This window comes from Eschrichtius robustus, chromosome 5 (genome assembly GCF_028021215.1).
Source record: "Eschrichtius robustus isolate mEscRob2 chromosome 5, mEscRob2.pri, whole genome shotgun sequence".
Classification (NCBI taxonomy): domain Eukaryota; kingdom Metazoa; phylum Chordata; class Mammalia; order Artiodactyla; family Eschrichtiidae; genus Eschrichtius; species Eschrichtius robustus.
In genome coordinates, this window is record NC_090828.1 from 19,649,043 (window position 1) to 19,669,117 (window position 20,075).

The 20,075-nt window shown below is 55.7% G+C and overlaps 2 protein-coding genes across 2 annotated transcripts; one reads left to right on the forward strand and one right to left on the reverse strand.

Annotated features, from left to right (window-relative positions):
* Nucleotides 1-342: 342 nt before the first annotated feature.
* On the forward strand, nucleotides 343-16,722 carry TMBIM1 (transmembrane BAX inhibitor motif containing 1). Its single transcript, XM_068544495.1, has 12 exons — nucleotides 343-450; nucleotides 9,103-9,335; nucleotides 10,557-10,657; nucleotides 11,456-11,520; nucleotides 11,715-11,768; nucleotides 12,223-12,273; nucleotides 12,802-12,841; nucleotides 13,090-13,127; nucleotides 13,305-13,392; nucleotides 13,697-13,792; nucleotides 14,829-14,882; nucleotides 15,275-16,722. The coding sequence occupies exons 2-12, from the start codon at nucleotides 9,143-9,145 to the stop codon at nucleotides 15,419-15,421; spliced, it is 927 nt and encodes a 308-aa protein (XP_068400596.1). The 5' UTR covers nucleotides 343-450; nucleotides 9,103-9,142; the 3' UTR covers nucleotides 15,422-16,722.
* A 719-nt stretch (nucleotides 16,723-17,441) lies between these two features.
* On the reverse strand, nucleotides 17,442-19,911 carry LOC137765140 (probable hydrolase PNKD). The gene is made up of 3 exons (XM_068544496.1): nucleotides 19,834-19,911; nucleotides 18,905-19,073; nucleotides 17,442-17,817 (listed from the first exon to the last, which is right to left on the reverse strand). The coding sequence occupies exons 1-3, from the start codon at nucleotides 19,898-19,900 to the stop codon at nucleotides 17,625-17,627; spliced, it is 429 nt and encodes a 142-aa protein (XP_068400597.1). The 5' UTR covers nucleotides 19,901-19,911; the 3' UTR covers nucleotides 17,442-17,624.
* Between the last annotated feature and the right edge of the window lie 164 nt (nucleotides 19,912-20,075).

Below are 20,075 nucleotides of genomic sequence, written 5' to 3' on the forward strand. Positions count from 1 at the left end.
TATGCTTTGGAAGAATATTTAGTGACAAGAAAAATGTTCATGCAAAAATGTGAAGTAAAAAAAAAAGCGACAAGCAAAACATCGTATAAAACAAGTAAAATACGTAGATATATATAGGCAAAGAAGCATCAAAAGCAAGCGCTTGCCGCTGGGAGTCGGGAGGAGTGGGAAGAAGTGATCTTTTCCTGTAGTTTTGAGTTTCCAACAATGATCACGTAATGCCTTAAAATCCGAAGACACTAGGAAGTCCTCAGGGACTTGGGAGGAGCGCGAACAGGGCAGACGCGGGCGGGACCGGGGCGGATGCGGGCGTGACCGGGGCGGACCCCAGCGCCCGGCTGGGGCCTGCGCGACGGGGCGGGGCGTGGAACACCAGTCCAGTCCAGGCCGGCGAGGGGGTACTCAACTTGCGACACCGGGAGGCAGGGGACGCACCGTCGGGAGCGGCAGGCAAGCCAGGGGCCCGGGGCCGGCGGGAGTGGGGGGCCGCGGGCCGGCGGGGACCCGGCCAGGGCCGGGGCGGCGCTGGGATGGGGTCGCAAACTTTCTTGGAGTGCGCAGCGGGCCAGAATGGGGCTCTGTCTCCCTCACCTTTGGAGTTTCTCTTTCCCTGTGCGCCCCGGGCGGGCGAGTGGCGCCTGTTTAGCCTTGGGAGCCGAGCCGCGGGTTGTGGGCACGATCGGGCCAGAGTCTGAGGGTGTCCTGTCCCCCGCTTCCTGGCGCGTATCTGTCGCTGGGCGTGTCCACAGTGCCAGCCCCAGGGTGGCCAGCTGTGCGTGGGATAAAGGCTGTCACGGCCTTAAGCTGGTGGGAGGGGGAGGGGAGGCGGCCCAGGGCCTGGCCTGGCCTCGGCTTGGCTCTGCACGCCCTGGTGGCAGCTTTGGTGTAGACAGGTGACTGAGTATTTGAGTGAGTTGGGGACCGGGTGGAAGCCATGAGCAGCCCCCATTCTTCGCGTGGGGAACCTGCCACCTCTGTCACCACGACTTTGCCTCAGTCCACCCCCTTCTAGCCACTGCCCTCAGACTGGATTCAGAAAGCTACCTGGAAGTATCAATACTATCCTCCACATGGCCTCTTCGGGTCGGAGTAAAAACCAAACAGGAAAATGGGAAAGGGGAAAACCGTGGAGACAGAGGACAGCGGGAGGGGCAGTGGAGGAAGGCTGCTGGGAGGCTCGGCCCTGATCTTGCGGGTTCTGCACCAGCTCTTGTCCGCTGGGGGTCACTATCCCTTCTGACCCCACGGTGGCCTCTGTGTGGTATCCAGGGGTTGGGGTTCCCCCTGAGGAACCTGAACATGGGATGAGGGGGGTAGGCCTGGGAACCAGAGTCAGAGGCAGATGTCATGGAAGGTCCCTCGGGTGTCCAGTTCTCTGGGGCTCTGAAATATTCATCTCACTGGTGAGCTTTGGTTTCAAAGCTGGCGCCTTTGGCTTGGCCGGTGGTGGCAGGAGGAGCCAAGTGCTTCCTTGGGGCTGCTTTGTCAGGGGCAAGGGGGCAGCCATACTTCCTCCTCACCTGCCTGCTCTCCCCACCTCTCCAGCCATGAGGACCCAGAGACCCAGTTTCAAACTTAGAAAGTAGTGGTGGGACCACACAGGGTCAAGTGCCCTGACTTCCTGTCATCTTGTGCCGTGACCTCAGGGCCTCACCTGTAAAAACAGGCACCTCAGAGAGGTAATGACAGGGTACCCCTCAGGTGTGGGGAGAACCTCACTTCATGAGCTGGGGTAATAGCCACCTCAGCTCAGCCTCCTCCCAGGGGAATGGCTCAGCTGGAAGAGCACTACCATCCCCCAAACTTGTCACCCTGTACCCTTCAGAAAGAGCAGAAGCCCCAGGCAAGGGACACACACTGGAAGGGCCAGAGTGGAAGCTCATACAGCAACTTGGGGAGAAGGTCTCTGCTAACAGTATGGTTAACCCTGATGTGGGCTTTCTGGAGTATTCTGTTGGGAATGCTGTGGAGGAGATGGCCTTGACAGAATCTTCCAACCCTGATTCTGGGGATCTAGGCCAAAACCTGGGCCTTGTTTTAAAGTAGAAATGATGCCCAGAAGTCCACAGGCCACAGTGCCAGGTACCTAGAGGGTCAGGGAGGAGGATGAGAATGAGTCCTTATTCTCATATGTAACGATTGGTATTTTTTCCTATTACATGAAGGCGATGTTAGGGGATCGCAGCCTCCTGGCTCTGTGCTGGTTGGAGATGTCCCCCAGCCCTTGGCAGCGAGTCCCGTTTTGGAGATTATAGCGGCTCTGGGGACAGGGGAGAGGAAGGCCCCTCGCAGAGGATCCGGGCATTGAGCTGGCTCTGAGAGTGAGGGGGCATGCCTGGTACTGAATGTGACTATTCTGAGGGGCTGGGGGTGAGGACAGGGGTTTTACGATATGAGGAGTTAGGACATGAATCATTCTGAGGTCAATCTGTAAAACAAAGGTGGCCTGGCCAGCACGCCACAGGATGGTAACTAGGTGTGCTCTGATAACAACGTTCCAGGCTTAAGGATGTTTGAAGGAACAAAGGTGAACACGTTTGCTCAGCGCAGAACTTCTCAGAGGCTTCCTATGCCATTGTGCCTTGTGAATTTCCAAAAGGGGATATGGGTTGTTTTTCAGACTTATCTGTTTCTGAGCTCATCCATTAACATCTCTTGGGGCAGTGCTCTTTAGAGCAGTCTGGGAAATGCCTGGCTGGATGAGTCTAGCTTTCCACTCTCTGGTTCGGGTAACTAATCCCTCTTCCTTTCCCCGATGTGGGCTGATTTGGGGGAAAAGGAGGCCAAAGGAGGTCATTTGCCTGGATCCCCACAACTAGTTAGTGACAGAGTTAGAACTTGAACCCAGATCTCTTGACTTCCTGCCTCGTACTCTTTCTCTTCTGCAGCGTGTCGCTGTTTCTCTGCAGGCTCTGTGGTGAGTGAGACCCAGGAGATGCTGGCCACAGGGTCCAGAGGGCAGTCTGGGAGGAGAGGGAGTTATGGCTACCCCCAGGCCCAGGTCATGCCCTGTGCCTCTGCCTCTGTAGCCATCGTCCAGACCAGTTTCACATCCGGCGGAGATTCTTTAGGGGAAGCAAGTCATTCCGCCCTGAAGCCTTCTGCTCTGGTCTGTTAGGCTGTTCGTTCAAAAGCAGAGACTCTTAGAGTCCGAATGGACTTTGATCTTTTGGTTCAGTGCACTTGCTTTACGGATGAGAAAACTTGAGCCCAGAGATGTGCGGTGGCCAGCCCTGACTCACACAGTGGAGTCAGGACCAGAGCCAGGACAAGAACTCAGCTCCCTGCCTCCTAACCCAGGGCTCTGGCAAAGATCGACTTTCTACGAGGGAAAAGGAATTGGTGTCAATGAGAAAGGTCTTCACTACCTCAGCTGGCCCCACGTGTTGGTATTGGCCTATTCACACAGGTGACTGGTGGGGACTTCAGGGGCTTTTGCTCCAGGCAGTTGTAAAAGCAAAGGGCACTCTAAGTCAGACGTCAGATCCGGGTTCAGACCTATCTCTGCTGTTCGCCTGCTGTGGGACCTTGGATCGGGTTTTCTCTGAATTTCAGTTTTCTCATCTGTAGGGTAGGGATAAGGATATGCCCCTCATAGGGCCCTTGTGAGGAGCAGACATCCTTGGTACCCAGTAGTAAACACACAGTACTTGCTACTCTAAGTGGTTCTCTTCCTTCCCTGCCCACCGCAGGGAGGGGTTTGTCTCCCTTCTCTGCTGTGGGTTGTTAATTATCTGTCTGACTTTGCCCCTCCTCATCTTGAAGTTCAACTGAAAAGGTAGGAGAAGATGAAACACAAAGGAGATGGATGGGGCTGTGCTTCTGAAGCTGCATCCAGCCCTGGTTATTGCTGTCTGCTTTCCTTATCTGCACTCCCCAGCTGTTCTGACCACTGGCTTGGCTGGGGTCTCCGAGTTCACCTGCGCTGATGACACTGCTTTGCTCCCCTGGAGAAGGGTGATGGGGGGACTCTAGTGCTTGGGTCTTCCCATGCCCTCCAGGGTGGCTTCCCCTTCCTGGGAGGCTGGAGCCACCTTCTCAGTTCCTGGTTGGAGAGAGGCTACCCTGGTTAGAGACCGGGGTGGGAGGGAAGTCATGGGTTGGCAGCCTTATCTGTTTCTGAGCAGGAGGGCGTGGAGAACTGGGGGGATGGGGACTTGTTCTGGCTCTGTCTCAGCAATGCGTGCGCTGGCATCTGTTACTCTGAGTTCTCAGACAGTGGGCAGGGCTGGGAATGAAAGTTCCAAACCCATGACCAAGAGGGCTTGTCACGGGCTGGGCAGGAACTTTCTTGGCTCTGGGGTTTCCTGGTCTGTCAAATGACCAGATGATTTCTAAAGTTCATTCCAGCTCTGACGTTTCAGCTTTTAGATCCTCTCGGCGTCATCCTGTTGACCACAGAGGCCAGGCGGATGGAAGGATAAGTTGATTCTGGGCCCCTTGGTCTGTGTGCGTCAGGCCTGGTGGCGTGCCCAGCCACTCCTGGTGGATCTTTTTACTCCTCTGCCCTCCTGGCTACGTGGTGCTGGGTTAGGAGGGCGAAGTGTTTTCTTGGAGGGGAGTGAAGAGCTGGGGGAGTTGGGGTAGGTAGAGGAAAAGGGAGGGAAGGAGGCTGTCACAAGAGGCCTGGTCACAGCAGGCCAGGGGCTGCGCTGCTGTGCCGGCTGGGTGGGGTTTCCGGCTGGGTGGGGTTTCCTGAGATGCGCACTCTGAGCTATTCTTTCCATTCTGGCTCCGGGCACCCGTTCCCGGCAGGGAGGAGGGCAGGCTGCCTGGACCAGTCAGCTGCTCCTTTCCGCCCCTCCCTCCGACACACATACACATACACACGCACCCTCTTGCTGTAACCCCAGTAGCTCCAGCTTCCTCTCAGCAGATTCCAGAGCCTTAACCCTTCAGATGCCCCCCAGGGAGCCTGAACCTGGGCCCCAGCTGGCTGGGAGCATGCTGGCCACACTGAGATGGCGCCAGGGGAAGGAGATGGCTTCCCCGAGGTTGCCTCTGAAAACCTTGACAGCCAACAAGTCCTGTGTTTGAGCCCACCCACTTCCGATGGCTGGGCCTGCGGGTCACGTAGGAGAAAGGAGAGGTTCTGGCTCCTTCCTGATGAGACATGAGAATGGGGTCATGAGAATGGGGAGCGAGCTTAGATCTAACTTGACAAGGATGGGGTGGAGTCTGACTGTCTTGATAAGCTGCATTGTGAGCAAGAATGTTGTAATGATTCAAGCTGCCAGCAATGGAACAGCCTTGCTTCCTGTTGTTGGAGCGTGTATGCCAACAACAGAAGCCGAATGCCTACTGTATTTTAGGAAAATTCAGGCTTCCGATGGGGAACCTTAAAGGTCCTTTTTGGCCCCTGGAGACTGTGAGCCCCTCCAGTAGCTACCAGCGGAACTCAGATGACCTGATTCCTGGTTTCTAGTCTCTGGGTATCAGTCATACTCACTTTGTATCTTCTCCCGCCTCTTTCCCCTCCTACCCTTTGGACTCCACGTTCTCCTGCGGTTCCCACCTTTAGTCACAGTCATGAAGGTAAATACTGACCACTCCTCCCTTTCCCTACTACCTAGTCACATGCCAGGCCCAAACCTCATCCCTAGCTGAGGCCTTAATGACGTGGAAGTGGCCAGTGCTCCATGTAGGTCGGGCCGTGGCCAGGGAGAGGGCTCAGAAGCTGCCCAATGCTGGCAGCCCTGGGCCCGAGGTTCCTGCCCCTCTGCTCGGAGGGGAGTGTGACTGAGCTTAGTTACTCCCCTGACTGGCCTGAACACTCTCTCCATCTCTGGCGCGCAGGTCTCTACACCAGAGAGCTGGGATGTAGTCCTGGCCCCGGGCCCCACTTTGTGGCCAGGGACAGGTCACTCTACCTCCTCCTGCACTGTGGCTGGCTGGCTGGTAAAGGGAGGGATCAGCTTGCCTTAGATGAGTGAGTTTCCTTTCAGTGCTGACCTTTAAGAATCTCCATCTCTGACCACTCTCTCTCCTCCTGGTGGTTGCACAGGGTTTGGGGACCATGGGGATGATGGAAGGGGCTGAATGGTTCAGTGTCCACTTGCTGTGTGAGCCTTCTTTTGTCAGTAGAGGGTCTGAGACAGGAAGCTTTGAGAAGTGATGTGAAGTTCGGATAGGCAGGGTGTCCAAATGAGGATGAGCGCAGAGACATTAAGAGCCCTGGAGTCGGTCTGGAGCTGACCGACTTCATCACACCCTAGCTAAGTAACCTTGGGCAAGTGACTTAATTCTTCTAAGCCTCTATTTCTTTATTGTAAAAAGGGATAACAACATATCCACCCTGTTGGGCTATCATAGGGATTTAATGAAATAATAACTAGAGATAGGCACTATTTTAAGTGCTCTACACTTAAAATATTTTCTCATTTAATTTTTATAACAACTCTGGTATAGTGTTAAACCCACTTTCCAGATGGAGAAACTGACGCAGAGTGAGGTAAATGGTCAGCGCCGGTCTCTGGTGAGCATGGGCTGGTGGCTAAGCCCCCAGAGAACCGGACTGTGAGCTTCTGTGTTCCCCGCGGAGAGGTCAGCTGGTGAATTCCTCTGAAACGAGAAGCGTCACAGGGAGGGGCGAGGGAGGGCAGAGGGCGTCTTCAAGAGTCAGCGGCCCACTGTGCTGGACCGGAACCCCAGAGTCCTGGTGGTCTATCCAAGCCCGGCCTCGTGCTCCCTGATTCACCCTCTGGTTTGGGGAGGACTTGTTTGCCCAACTTGGCTTGGTGGGTGGTGCATCTGGCTGGCCAGGCAAAGGGCAGGCCTCGCGCGCGCGTAGCTGGGTTTGTCAGATAAGTCCCAGTCCATTAGAGCTGGAAATGAGCTCAGAGATCATCTGGGTCACCCACCTCGTTTCACAGAGGTGCACCCTGAGGAGCCAGCAGGACCAGGTCATGGTGACATCACTGTCAAGTGGCCCAGCTGGGGCCTCCGACCACAGGGTCTTTCCTGCCAGTGTCTCGTGGGCCGTGTTTAGCCTGTTGTCAGCTGGGCCCAGGGCAGTAACGACAGATAACCGTACTCCACAGGTGGCCCACCCGTACTGCTTCCCGAAGACAGGAAGCTGTCCTCCGGGTGGAGTTAAGAGGAGGGGGGCTGTTTGGAGGGGGCGGGGGGAGGGCGCTATAGGGAGAAGGAGTCTCTCGCCTCAGGGCAGGAGAGTCCAGTTTCTCTCCCTTCCTTTTTAAAAAAAGTCTATTAAGGAGATGCAGGTATTATAACTGCTTATGAACGTTATCCTACCCTGACAGACCCAAAATATTTTCCAAAACACTTACTATCCCTGTTTCTTAACCTCACACCACTCAGTGTTGGGTCTCCCTGTTCTCCGCTCCCTGTTTCCTCAGGGCACTCTACCCCACCATGCGGGGCCTTTGCCATGGCCTGCTTTCGAGGGTTTGCTGTGTCACACCCTCACTGTCAGGAAGGTTTTCTTATCTCTGACCTGACACATTCTTGCTGTTCTGGTCCATTCACTCTGGGAAGATGGAGAACAGCTTTCCTCAGAATAGCTCACTGACTTGGCCTGTTATTCGAGCCCTCCTCCCCGCCCTTCCCTGCTACCTTCCCCTCTCTGTGTTCGAGAGAGAGAAGAGTTAAGACAGTCCTTTATCTGCTCCCTGCACTCTGCAGGGTGCCCTCAAAAGAGAAGCCAGTTCTCCCGCCCTTCTGGCAGAGCCTCTGGGACGTCTGCTGACCTTGATCTGGGCGTGCTTCCTCCCTGTGGGGTCCTGGAGTTCTTCCCTTGGGAGATGCTCTAGGGGCTGGTGGTGGCCCTGTGAAGGGGCCCAGATTCTGTCAGGGCTTAGGGCCGCTCCAGGGACCTCCTGCTTAGCTCTTCCCAAGCCTTCATCTCTGCCACCTCAGAGGAGAACACCACGCCCCAAGGCCATTTATTTGGCATAAGAGGGCCTAAAGAACACAGCATAATATAGAGGACACCTACCCAGGACCTTCAGCCTACCTCGGTTCTGGTTGTGCCATTAACTTGCTAGTTCTGTGATCTTGGGAGTCACTTCACTGTTCTGGGCCTGGATTCCCTTAGCGGAGCTGAGCATCTGGGGCTGTACAACTTTGGGGTCCCTTTGGGCTCTGTCTCTGGGGTTCCCTTCTCCTCACTCCTCAGCCCTCCCCTGGCTGTGGGGAAGGCAGGCTCAGAGAAGGCGCTGGCTGGATCTGGCGTGACTCCTCAGCGCCCTCTCCTATCCTGGCCACCAACCCGGGGGGCAAACAGGCAGGAATCACAGGGACACCAGGGACTTGGCCTTTGAAACGTGTGTCTCCCCCTCCCAGGGGGCTTCGGGGCCCTGCACTCCCTGGCACTCCACTCCCTGGCAAGGCCACGAAGAGAGTGGTGGCAGCCACAGGCTGTCGCATGCCTGACGCTCCTTGGCTGTTATTTGAAGGAACCAGAAAGTCCTGTCTCTGGCCTGCTCCTCTGTGCAGCCTCCCAGCCCCCAGTGGCCAGCCCCGTGCACCCACTTGCTCAGGCCTCTCAGGTGGCCCCTGACTCAGCCTGCCACCGTTGGCTCTCCTCCTCCAGGCCTGGCAGCTCCAGCCCTGGGGCTAGCTTGTTGTCTTCCACTTCGGGCCTTGGCTCCTCCCCAGCGCTGCCTTTCAGGCCTGGAGCTCCTGCCAGCTGCTGTGGGTGCTGGGCTGACCCCTTCAGTGGGTCCCAGCTGGCCCTGTGACTCACCCGTGGCTTTGCTGGGGCCATCGGGCTTCTTCCCTGGTCACTGGAAGGCCTTCTTAAGTGAGCACAGGGGTGGGGGCGGGGCGGTTCTCAGGCCTGCTGCTCTCATACCACTGATGCCCAGTGACTGCTTCGGGCTCCTGCACTAAATCCCCATCTCCTGCTTTCCTATGGCAGGAAGCTACACAGAAAGGGCTGGTGTGAAGGCAGAGGGGCAGGGGCTGAGCTGGCGGGGTGGATGGTACTGGGGGATGGGGACAGTGGCCTGTGGGCAGGGAATGACGCGCTGTGATGGGGAGAGAAAGTATGAGGCTTTCCTCTCCACAGAGGCAGGCTGGATTGGGGCTGAGTGAGCGGGGCCCGGGCACTCATGACTGCTTTTCTCGTCTTTCTTTCAGGTCCCAGCAGCTGGGGTCTCCCCTCAGCCCTTGAGCCACCATGTCCCACCCCAGTGCCCCCCCTCCATATGAGGACCGCAACCCCCTGTACCCTGACCCTCTGCCCCCGGGGGGCTACGGGCAGCCATCTGTCCTGCCTGGCGGGTACCCTGCTTACCCACAGCCTGGCTACGGTCACCCTGCTGGCTACCCACAGCCTATGCCCCCCATCCACCCGACGCCCATGAACTATGGTGAGTCCCTGAAGGGCAGTGGGGGTGGGTGGGAGGAGGCAATACTCATGGCACGTGAGGCTACTTCCTTTCCTTCCTTCTCAACTTCCTTTATCCCTTTCTTCATCTTCTCTTTAGCTCTCTCCTTCCGTTTCCCCATCTTTGTTACCTCCCTGCTTTTTCCTTCAGCTCCTAGCCCCCTGGACCACCTACCAGCCCCTTTATTCAGAAGGGAGACTGGGTCCATAAGACACACACCAGAACTTACACATCAGATAAGAAAGTGGCTGGTGAAGTAATTAATTCCTTCAGAGCCATGACCTGAGGAGGCCATTTCCGTTGCCCAGCGAGGCAGCTGCCACCCCACCCACACTCCTCACTTCCTTGGGAACTGCCTTTGCAACCCGAAGCAACTTTTTTTTTTTTTTTTTTTTTTTTTAAATATTCTCGGTGCTGACAAATCCTCATCTCTTAAGGTAACATCTGATTTTTGCAAACATCCAGAAGTCGTTTGGATGTTTGATAAACATCGTGGCTGGTAAATTTGGTCAGAAATGAGATGAGATTAGAATGTGGTGAGATTTTCCTGTGTGGCTCACATGCGGATTTTGAAAGCAGCTCCCAAGGAGGCATTCAAAGAATGTGTTGAGCCCCTGCAGCATCTCTGGAATCCTGGAGCGCAGCCAACTGTCATGTGGCCGTATGTGTTCTGGTGTGAATATTGGTACATCAGTCACGTTTATGGTCATGCCTCGTCCTGTGCACATATACCCCTGATATTTCTGTTTTCCCCGAGTCCTAATGTTTGCCTGATGTAGATCAGTCTGCACACTCTGTTCTCCGTCCTCCACACACATGCGTTGTTTCTATCTTCCTTTTCCTCCTTCCACGCCGGAGCCCCTGCTCTGACTCCGCCAGCCCCTCTGCCCCGCGCTTGCGTGGATTCCTCACAAGATCGTGCCCCCTTGATGGCAGTGACCACAGGTGTTCACACCCTTCAGTAAATGCATGCTGACAGAGTGATCACACCTAAGCCCCCTTTGGCCAGGGGTACGCTGCTCCCTGTGGTACCAGCTCTGGTCACGTGGAGGGTATCTAGAGGACCTGGCTGGGGAGTTCCTGAGTTGTAACACATGCCTTTTGGCTGGAGATACCTGAGACTGTGAGATAGTGCCATGGAGGCTTGGGGATTGAGGCCACACGTCCCAGGTCCCCAGTTGGTCATATGTGATCTGTCCCCAGGCCCAGGCCAGGGCTATGATGTGGAGGAGAGAGCCGTGAGTGACAACTTCGGATCTGGAGAGTGGAGTGACAGGAAAGTCCGACACGCCTTCATCCGAAAGGTGAGATGTGGGTTGGGAGGCCGGTGAATCTGGGCCCTTGGGGCTGGGGGAACGGAGCGGGGGGACACTCCGTTTCCATGCACACGTGCTGCTGCCTTCCAGGTCCTCTGTAGCCCTGCACTCTCCTCAAAGGGGACCCCAGTTCCTCTAAACTGTGTTCACCCGCCTTTTGTTCCTCTGTTCCTTGACCTTGTTTTGGGGGGCAGATTCAATCTGGGAAAATCTGGGCAGCCTCTGCTGAAGTGTTCTGCCCCCTGCAAGCTTCCTTCTCCTGTTAGACGGGAGCAACTTGAAGCCAGAACTGATTGCACTCGCTCGCAGCCCCTGCCCCCCATCTTACGTGTGCCCGGCACCTGCTCAGGGTGGACAGATAACCTGACCAATGTCAGGCTGAACTGCTGCAGGCGCGGATGCTGTACCTGGGAGTGCGGTGAGGCAGGGGGCAGAGGCAGGGCAGTGAGTGCCAGTGGAGGCCAGGTGCTGGGCAGGGAGGGGGAGATGACAGGGAGCAGCGGGGGGTGGGGGTCAGCCCTGGGGGGGTGTGCGTGTACAGTATCTGAGCCCTTACTGGGGGCAGCCTCTCTGCCAAGCTGCAGCTGGGGCAGGCTCCCAAGTGGAAGGGGAGTAAGTAGATCCTTCAGAATGAGGCAGGAGCCTCCTCCCTACCTCTGAAAGAGGGGCCAGGGCTAGGGTGGTAAGGTCTTTTGGGCTCCTTGGTCTCAGGGGCCGGCTGCTTCCTGGGGAGAGGCCGGGAGTGCAGGGTGGTGACCGTGCTCCCCACCACTGCCTGTGTTCCAGGTTTACTCCATCATCTCCATCCAGCTGCTCATCACGGTGGCCATCATCGCTATCTTCACCTTTGTGTGAGTCTCTAGGCCTCTCCGCACCGCTGGGAAGTCGCTCTGGGGTCCTGGGCTCTGGGTCACCTGCTGAGAGCGTGGCTTGGGGTGGGCCTTCAACTCTGGGATGTGGGCGATGAGAGAGGAGGGGGCAGGGCCTCGGCAGGGAGGCAGGCAAGCCGTGCTGTGACTCCTCTCTTGTCCCCCCTGCTCCACAGGAAGCCAGTCAGCGAGTTCGTGAAGGCAAACCTGGCCGTCTACTACGCGTCCTAGTGAGTCTGTGCTCCTCTCTGCACGGGGGCAAGTAGAGGAGGGGTGACAGTTGACCAGCTTCTCGGGGCAGGGATCAGATCCTTTTGGAGAGGGGCCCTCCCAGCTGTGCTGGGAAGTGTGGGTGTGTGCCACCAAGTGTAAGTGTCATGGAACTCCTGAGAGCCAGGGGTGGGGGACTGGTGGCAACGTGCATCCTGCAGAACAGTCCCCGTGTTCTGGCAGCCTCTCTGCGGTGGCTCCTGCAGCCTCCTCCCTGGCCAAACCCCCTGTTACAGATGTCCTCAGTGCCCCTGGCTGGGGTGATCTTGCCCTGCTGGGTAGCTTCCCCTCAGACTTCTAGATAGCTCTCTGGACCTCCAGCCTGCCGGCGTGCTGAGTGCCGCCAGGCTGGGCCGGGATGGGGCCAAGGGGCAGAGTGGGTCTGGAGACTACTTCCCTGTCTCTTCTCCCCAGTGCTGTGTTCCTGGTCACGTACCTGACCCTTGCCTGCTGCCAGGGACCCAGGTGAGTCCCAGAGACTTAGACAGTGGGAAGGGATGGGGGTGTGGGGCTGTTTTGCACAGAAAGGGGATTTCTTAGAGCAGCTAAGTGGAGACGTACCGGCAGTGATGATGATGATGACGGCGGCTATCGTTCGGCCGTGTGCAGAGTGCCTCGCGTGTGCGGGATCTATTTAACTATCTAGCTGTTATTCTTACAGCTACCCTGCAAGATGTGTAGCACTTAAACTATTTAACAAATAGGAAGAACCCAAGGCTCAGAGAGGCTGAGGAACTTTCTCACAGTCACACAGGTAGTCAGAGAGCTGCAAACAAATCCAGGTCTTTGTGGCTCCACAGCCCAGGTCTGTCCTATTGTCCCTCTTGTCCCTGCATAGACACCTGAGCAGGTATCAAGGGCTGTGCCAGCCTCACCTCCCCCAAGTCCAGGCCTAATTCTCCAGGCACATAAGCCAAGAATTTCCTTCTGCTAACAGAGCCTCTGAGACCTGGCTGGCCCCACACCACTTAACTATGGTTTCTTTCCCTTCAGACGCCGTTTCCCATGGAACATTATCCTGCTGACCCTCTTTGTGAGTCTAGAAAGGTCCAGGTTGTGGAGATGGTGAGGGAGGGCTGGTCCCAGGGAAGGGATGGAACGCCATGGTGGAAGATGTCCCTAGCTGTCTCCCCGACCGTACCCTGACCCCTGCCCTTGGTCTCCCCGGGCTTTCCTACTCAGTCACACGTATCGCCAGCTCTGGCAAACCCTCCTGGCCGTGCCTCCAGGGCTCCGGCTCTCTTCTTAAGTGTCTCACTCTGGTCTCTGTCCTTCCCTCAGACTCTTGCCATGGGCTACATGACCGGCACCATTGCCAGGTACGTTCAAGGACAGTTACTACACGGTGGTGTGTTTTACAGGGGAGCGTGGGGCATCTCTGGGCTGGCAGCCACCTGTATGGGTGGATTCTGGGCACGATGCTTCCAGAAGTAGTCGTTTTGGAGTCATTCGTGTGTGGCATGTGCCTCTGGCCTCTCTCAACTCCTTCCCTGCAGTGTGTATGACACCAAAGCCGTCATCATTGCAATGATCATCACTGCTGTGGTGTCCATTTCAGTCACCATCTTCTGCTTCCAGACCAAGGTGAGGACACTGGAGGGCCCTTCCCTGGCCACCCCATCCCCCTGTTTTATACAGACCTGGCCTTCCGGGCTTGGCACTTGAGCGGGCCTGGAAGGGCCCACACCCCTATGCCAGGCATTTCCCTCAGAGACCTTAATCCCCTTCCCTTCACAACTACTGCTTCCTGTGTCTGTCCTTAGAATGTCACGGTCACTCCCATGGCCCCCAGGAGGCAGCACTGGGACTCCCTGGAGGAAGAGGGAGGGCCTGGCTGGCTGGGCCAGGTGGCCCGTCTGACACGTGCCTCCCCCTCTCTTCCTGGCAGGTGGACTTCACCTCGTGCACAGGCCTCTTCTGTGTCCTGGGAATTGTGATGATGGTGACTGGCATTGTCACTGCCATCGTGCTGTCCTTCAAATATGTGAGTGTCCCGGGAGAGCTGGAGTCACTGAACCCAGTGCCCAGGGCAGACTTTCTGTATATCGTGGTGTAGCAGGCCCCACAGAACCTCTCGACTGGCTAGCAAAGGCACCCACGCTGAAGTGCCATCCTCTGGATTGGGGTATCTTTGGAAATGGCAGTTCCTGGGAGCCATAGTACCTGAGGCCCTGGATAGCATCATGGGATTCCTATGGGAAGCAGTGGTTAAATCTGTCTGACAGCTGAGACCAGGTTCTCGGAGGCAGGTTGCCTGAGGAACCCAGAGGACCGAGAAGATGGGCTTGGGTGGAAGGGACCTTAGGGATCACTGTATCTAACTCTTCTTTTATTCCAGTCAGCGGGAGGGGCAGCGTGTGAGGCCCCTAGGCTGAGGGGAGCTTCATGGTGGGGAGGGGAGAACAGTGCTGGAAGGGGAAGCACGTGAATGGGAGGGCCGCCTGCCCACTTGACCATGGCTGGCCCTGCCCTTCTGTGGACAGGCCCCTGGAGGGCTGTTGAGTAGGGCTGCCCTGGGGGTGCTTCCTGACTCTGCTGTTTATCAGGGTGGCTGGGGGGCTTCCCTCCCAGCCCTCTCCTTTAGTCTGTCCCTCCCAGGCTGGGCTGCAGGAACACGGTCTACTGAAGGCTGACCATGACTAGGGTAAAGGCGATGGGGCTCTTCAAGCAGTGCATGCCTGGGTCTGCCCCTCCCAGAGCTAGAACTCAACCACTTTCTTTCTTCCAGAGGCATAGTGGACACCTCTGTGCCTTGACTAACTTTGGAGACTGGTTAGGCTAAAGGATGCTGTGATTGGTTTTATATGGCCATTGGACGATGGCCTCTGTTTTCTCTACCATATATGTTACTATTCTTAATTTCTCCCAGGATCTGGAAGGTAGAAGTAGTCCTTTCACATAGCTAGCGTCCTGGATCTTCGCACTTGGCCAGACATCCAGGGGCGAAGATGGTCCTGAGGGCCTGCCTCAGTCCAAGCTATGCTAAGATTTCTAATGCCATCCCTGTCCCTTCTCCCCAGATTTACTGGCTGCACATGGTCTATGCTGCTTTGGGGGCCATTTGCTTCACTTTGGTGAGTAAAGCCCTGCCCCCTCTAGGAAGGGGAGCTGAGGGGACAGAGGGGAGGAACCGGGAGGATGGTGAATGTAGGCTGCTTGGGAGGCAGGGAGTGGGGCCACAGCCGCCCTTCCCTTTCCCTACTGTCCAGAGGTTCCACTGATTTTCTGGGCATTCCCGTCATCTCTTGTTCACACCGCCTGCTAGGAGAACAGTCAGTGGGCCGTATTATGGAGACGGCGTGTCTTGTCTCCCTTTCTGGACTGTGAACTGCTTAATGGCAGAGACCACGTGTTCTGCTGTTCATTAACGTGTTCCCTAAGCACATCTAATGGCCCAGAGGCTCCCAGGACAGGTCTGCTGACCACTGAGCCCCTGGGTCCTCATATGTGGCTTCCTGTCCTGCAGTTCCTGGCTTACGACACACAGCTGGTCCTGGGGAACCGGAGGTACACCATCAGCCCGGAGGACTACATCACCGGCGCCCTGCAGATCTACACAGACATTGTCTACATCTTCACCTTTGTGCTGCAGCTCCTGGGGGATCGCAATTAAGGAGCACCTCCCGTTCCGCCCTACCATGGACTTTCCTTTCCCTAGAGGGCTGGGCCCTGTGACCTGGGTCTGGGCCTAGACCCCTTTCCTTCCCCTCAAGTAATATGCCCATTTTCCTTTCTGTCTGGGGATGGGTAGCCTCTCTGGCTGTGGATGTGTAGGTACTTGGTGGGGTTGGAGGAACTAGGGACTAACTCCTGCCCTTAGTGGACTTGGCAGGAACTGGGCCAAAGATGTGCATTCTCCCTCCGCCCCCTATGGCGCACCAAATCCTTAACAGTTGGGGTTGGAGTGGGGAGGGATGAAAAGAGCCTATTTGATAGCTAAAATGGAATATGAGAGGTAGGAGGGACTTTCTGGTGATGGGGTTTCCTCTCCCACTTCTGCCACGGGCTTCTGGACTTGATAGCTGGAGCTGTTTCCTCTCTTAGCCCCCAGCAAAGCCAGAGAGCTTTGCCCCCTGCCTCCTGGACTCATAGGCATTATCCTGTACTTCTTCGGCAACCCTTGGCACCTTCCGACTCAGGAAGGTAGAGGGGGTTTGTGCCTGTGGGTCTCCCCTGCTTCAACCTCTTCTTTCGAGAGCACATATATGCTGATCTTTTGGGTTAAGGGTGGGGAGGAAGAGGAGAGCGAGCAAAGTCAAGCGCAGAGGCCAATACAGAGCAGCATCTATCCGGGGCTTCCTCATGGCTTGTGGTGGTAGAGCACGCCCCTCTGCGGCCACCTGGTCCCCATTCTCCAAAGCTGCCTGGGGCCTCCCTGGTGCTTCTGAGATCTCTAGTCAGAGGGACCTCTTGCTTCCTGTGCTCAGGCTGCTCAGAGCAGAAAGTGAGGGACAAAGGTCAGGAGATGGGGTGGTGTGTAGGATCACCACTTCCTGGACGTGTGGCCAGGAAGTAACCAGGCTGAAGAGAGACTGAGGTGTGGGCAGGGGAAGTGCCTTGGGGTCCCCCACCCTGAGAGATACAAAAGCTTATTGTGTTACCCATGGTTCTTCCCTTCTGCTGACTCGGGGAGGGCCGAGAGGAAGGAGACGCCCCTCTTAATTTGTTAACTCACGCTTGGGGGATTTAAGACTTGGGCCCCGTCTCTCCAGCCAACTACCGCTTTCTTCATGACACCAAGTGCCTCAAGCTGGAATGGGGAAGGGGGACAAGGGTCACTCTATGGGCTGGGGTGGAGACCCAATCAGCCCAAGGGTATAATTAGGGCTTCTCTATTAAGTATTTGGTCCTAAATATATCCCACAAAAGGACATAACCAGAAATGTAATAAAGTTTAATGTTTAGAAGGTAAAACCCTGTTTGGCTCTGGTTTTCTTCACTTTAAGGTGTCGTCAGCTCTGGGAGAATCTGTCTGGCTCTGCCCAATGCATCCACATCCTAGCTTTGCATTCTGGCTTGGTATCTTCTACCTTTTCTACGATAACCAAATATACTTTGTCCCAGTGCTTCCTGGTGATGGATGGCTCAACCCTCAACCCCAGGTCTGGCAGGGGCCGCTCAGAGCCATCGCACATGACCTTTTCTGCATCATGGACCCTTTACAAAAGTGCACGAGGGCTGTGAATTCTCTTCCCCTCAAAACTGTATGTGTACACACGATTTCACATATGGGGCGTGGGGGTGGGGATGGACCACAGTGTTCAGGTGTAGAACTCCTGCCTTAGAAATCACTAGTTCAATCCCTCTTAACGAACAAGGAAACTGAGGCCCAGAGAGGCTGAGTCATTTGGACTCAGCCAAGAGGATTAAGTGCTTTTTTAAACTCCACACCCTGAACGACTTCTTTGATTCTCTTTATTATTTGTTTAGGCTGAGTGGAACCCCACCCTCCTGGCCAGCAGCTCTGAGGGCTTGGTCCCCAAGGCCTGAGCCTAGGCTTGTACTTAAGTCTCTGTGGTTTCCCCAACCATTCAGCCTGGAACACTGAGGCTTCTGTGAGAGGGAGCACACATGAGTAACCAACCCCACACTCTGCCCCTCCCATCCCAAGGGACTCACAAACCCAGTCCTGGTTCCTTTCCACTCAAACATTCAGTAACTTTATTTGCCTTTGGCTGGTTTCTCGGAAGGGGATGGGGCTGGCAGCAGCCTGGGCTTCATGCGCCCTCTGGTGGGCCTCAGAGGCAAAGACCAGAAAGGACTTGACAGTCTGGAGGCCACAATCAATACAGTCTAGGGAAGGGTTGCAGTGTTCCTCACCACTGCACCCTGGACCCAGCTTCAGGAGTTGGGGCATGATGGGAGGAGGCCCTGAACCTCTGGCTCTCATACTCGCCCGTGTTGGATGCCCGCATGTTCTGCCGAGCCTTCATCTGCTTCAAACGGTCCTTGTCCACTTCCCGCTTGGTGAGGATGAAGAGGAGGATACCACAGGGGAAGCCGATGGCCCTATGGGTGGGGAGATGTGCACGGGGTTCGGGGAGGGGCCAAGCCTGAGCCAGAGGAGCTGGGGAGAATTTCATTCCAGCCTCATTAATTGCACGAACACTGCAATACCACTTGCATCTATTCAGCCTCTGTGCTGGCTGCTGGAGGGTCCCACTCGAACCAGATTCTGTCGCTGCCCTGCTCAAAACCCCGTAATAGCTCTCTACCACTTCTTGGCCAAGTTCAAACTCCTAGGCACGGCACAAAAGGGCCAGTGTGGTTGGGTCTCTGCCCACCTCGTCATTCCTTTCCCCTTTAGCCTGACACTCCTCAGCATGAGCCCTGCCATCTCCTGCTGTAGCAACTGTGCAAGATTTTCCAGACAGCCCATCCTCTTTCCCTCTCCAAGTGTTGTCAAAGATTCCCGCTGCCTAAACTACCCCATAACCCCTCCCCGACTCCCCTTCTTAATCTGAGTAACTGCTACGTGGGAGGCACTTCAGTGTGGGGAAAGGTCATGGAGTCACAAGACCTAGTGAGAATCCAGCTCTGAGCCTCAGTTCCCTCCTCTGTAAAATGGGGATGTCCTATTTATCTCAGAAAGACTAAAACATTACACGGTAAAGTACTGGCACACCTTAGGTGCTGGAAAAAATGTTAATTTTTCCCCTCTTTTTCTTTTAATATTGATCAATAATACGTATTAAGATCAGAGTTAGATTCAAATAACAATGCACTGAACACCTTGTAGGTGCTACTACTATACAACTAATATAATCTTGCGTGATCTCAATTAAAATCTCAACTGGGTCTTGCCCCAAGCTCCCAAAAGAGAGGATGAGGCCAGGGACCCAAATATGAATCAGATTAGTTCAGCTCACTCCACAGAAAACCCACTATCTCTCCAATTTCACATACTTTCCCAACTCCCTCCCCTGCCCCAGTCCTCTGAGATTCCAGTCCTCACGCCCAGCAATTCTGTCGCCCAGCAATTCTGTCTCCGCAACATTGGATTCAGCTCACCACCTGAAACTTGGAGAAGTTTCTGGGTCCCACCCTCCCCTGGTGCCACTCCCCACTGGTGGGCAAAGGGTTAGTTAAAACTCACCAGGCTAGTCCCACAGCTTTCATTGGGTTCTTGCCCCTCTTTCTGGGAATGTATTCCAGTTCAGGGGATAAGGGCTCAGGCTCCTCCTTGCACTCTGGGGAGCTGTGGCTTTGCAGTGCCCGGGTCCTGTTCTGGGAAGCCTTGTTAGCTGTGGCTCCTGAGAGAATCCCTGTGGATGGAGGCAAGGAAGGTAGGTAAGAGAAGGTGAGAAGAAAGCCGGGGGAAGGAATTGCTGAGATCTGAGGAAGGGGAGTGACTGCAGTTTGGAGTAACAAGTACCAGGGAAAGTCCAGAGGGAAATGGGAAAATCGCCATCGAGGTGGCACCTTTGAAAGCCACTTCCACGTCACTGCGGGCTCATCACCCTGGTGCCAGGAGAGCGAGCTTCGCTGTTCTTCATCTCATCAGACGACAGGATGTGAAGGACTGCAGTGGGGCTCACATTGAGACGTATGAAGGAAATCCGAGAAATGGTTTTCAAACTGCGGAATGTTAGCACTGGAAGGGAGCTTAAAGGTAGTCTACTCCATCCCCTCATTTTATAGAAGAGTAAACTGAAGCCCCAAGAGACGAACTGCTTCGCCCAAGGTCAAACTGCTAATTACCCGGGGCTAGAACCCAAGCCTCCAGAAGCCCAGGGCTCTTTCCTCTGCACTGCGGTGAGTGTGAAACACCTGGAGCACAGGACTCTAAAAGGCTTCCTTGGGGCTCCCTTTCGCTGCAAGACCCCAGAGGTGTCGTTTGACGGGAAGGCTGAGGGATGGACTGGGTGACCTCTAGAGAGCATCTTTTAGGTCCCAGACTCTTTAAGATCCTGCAGAGGGGTGCGGGCAGCAATCGACAGCCCTGACCTCCTGCTATCGCCGAGCGGGATGTGAAAAAAAGGGTGCCCCCTGCAGTCCGGCCCTCCCTGGGGTCCCTCTCCTTACCCCGGAGGACGCGGGCATTTCTCGCCCCCCGGCCCTTCAGCGCCGTAGCAGCTACCACCGCCGCCATTTTCAGATCCCACCCCCCTCCACCGCTCTCCCCGCCGGGAATTGTAGTTTGCGTAAGGGGCCTCCCCCGCTCTTCCCGTCCAGCCTACAGACCAGAAACTACATCTCCCAGAAGCCCGCGGAGCAGACCCGGGAGAACTACTATTCCCAGGAGAGCCCCCGGAGGCGCGCACGCT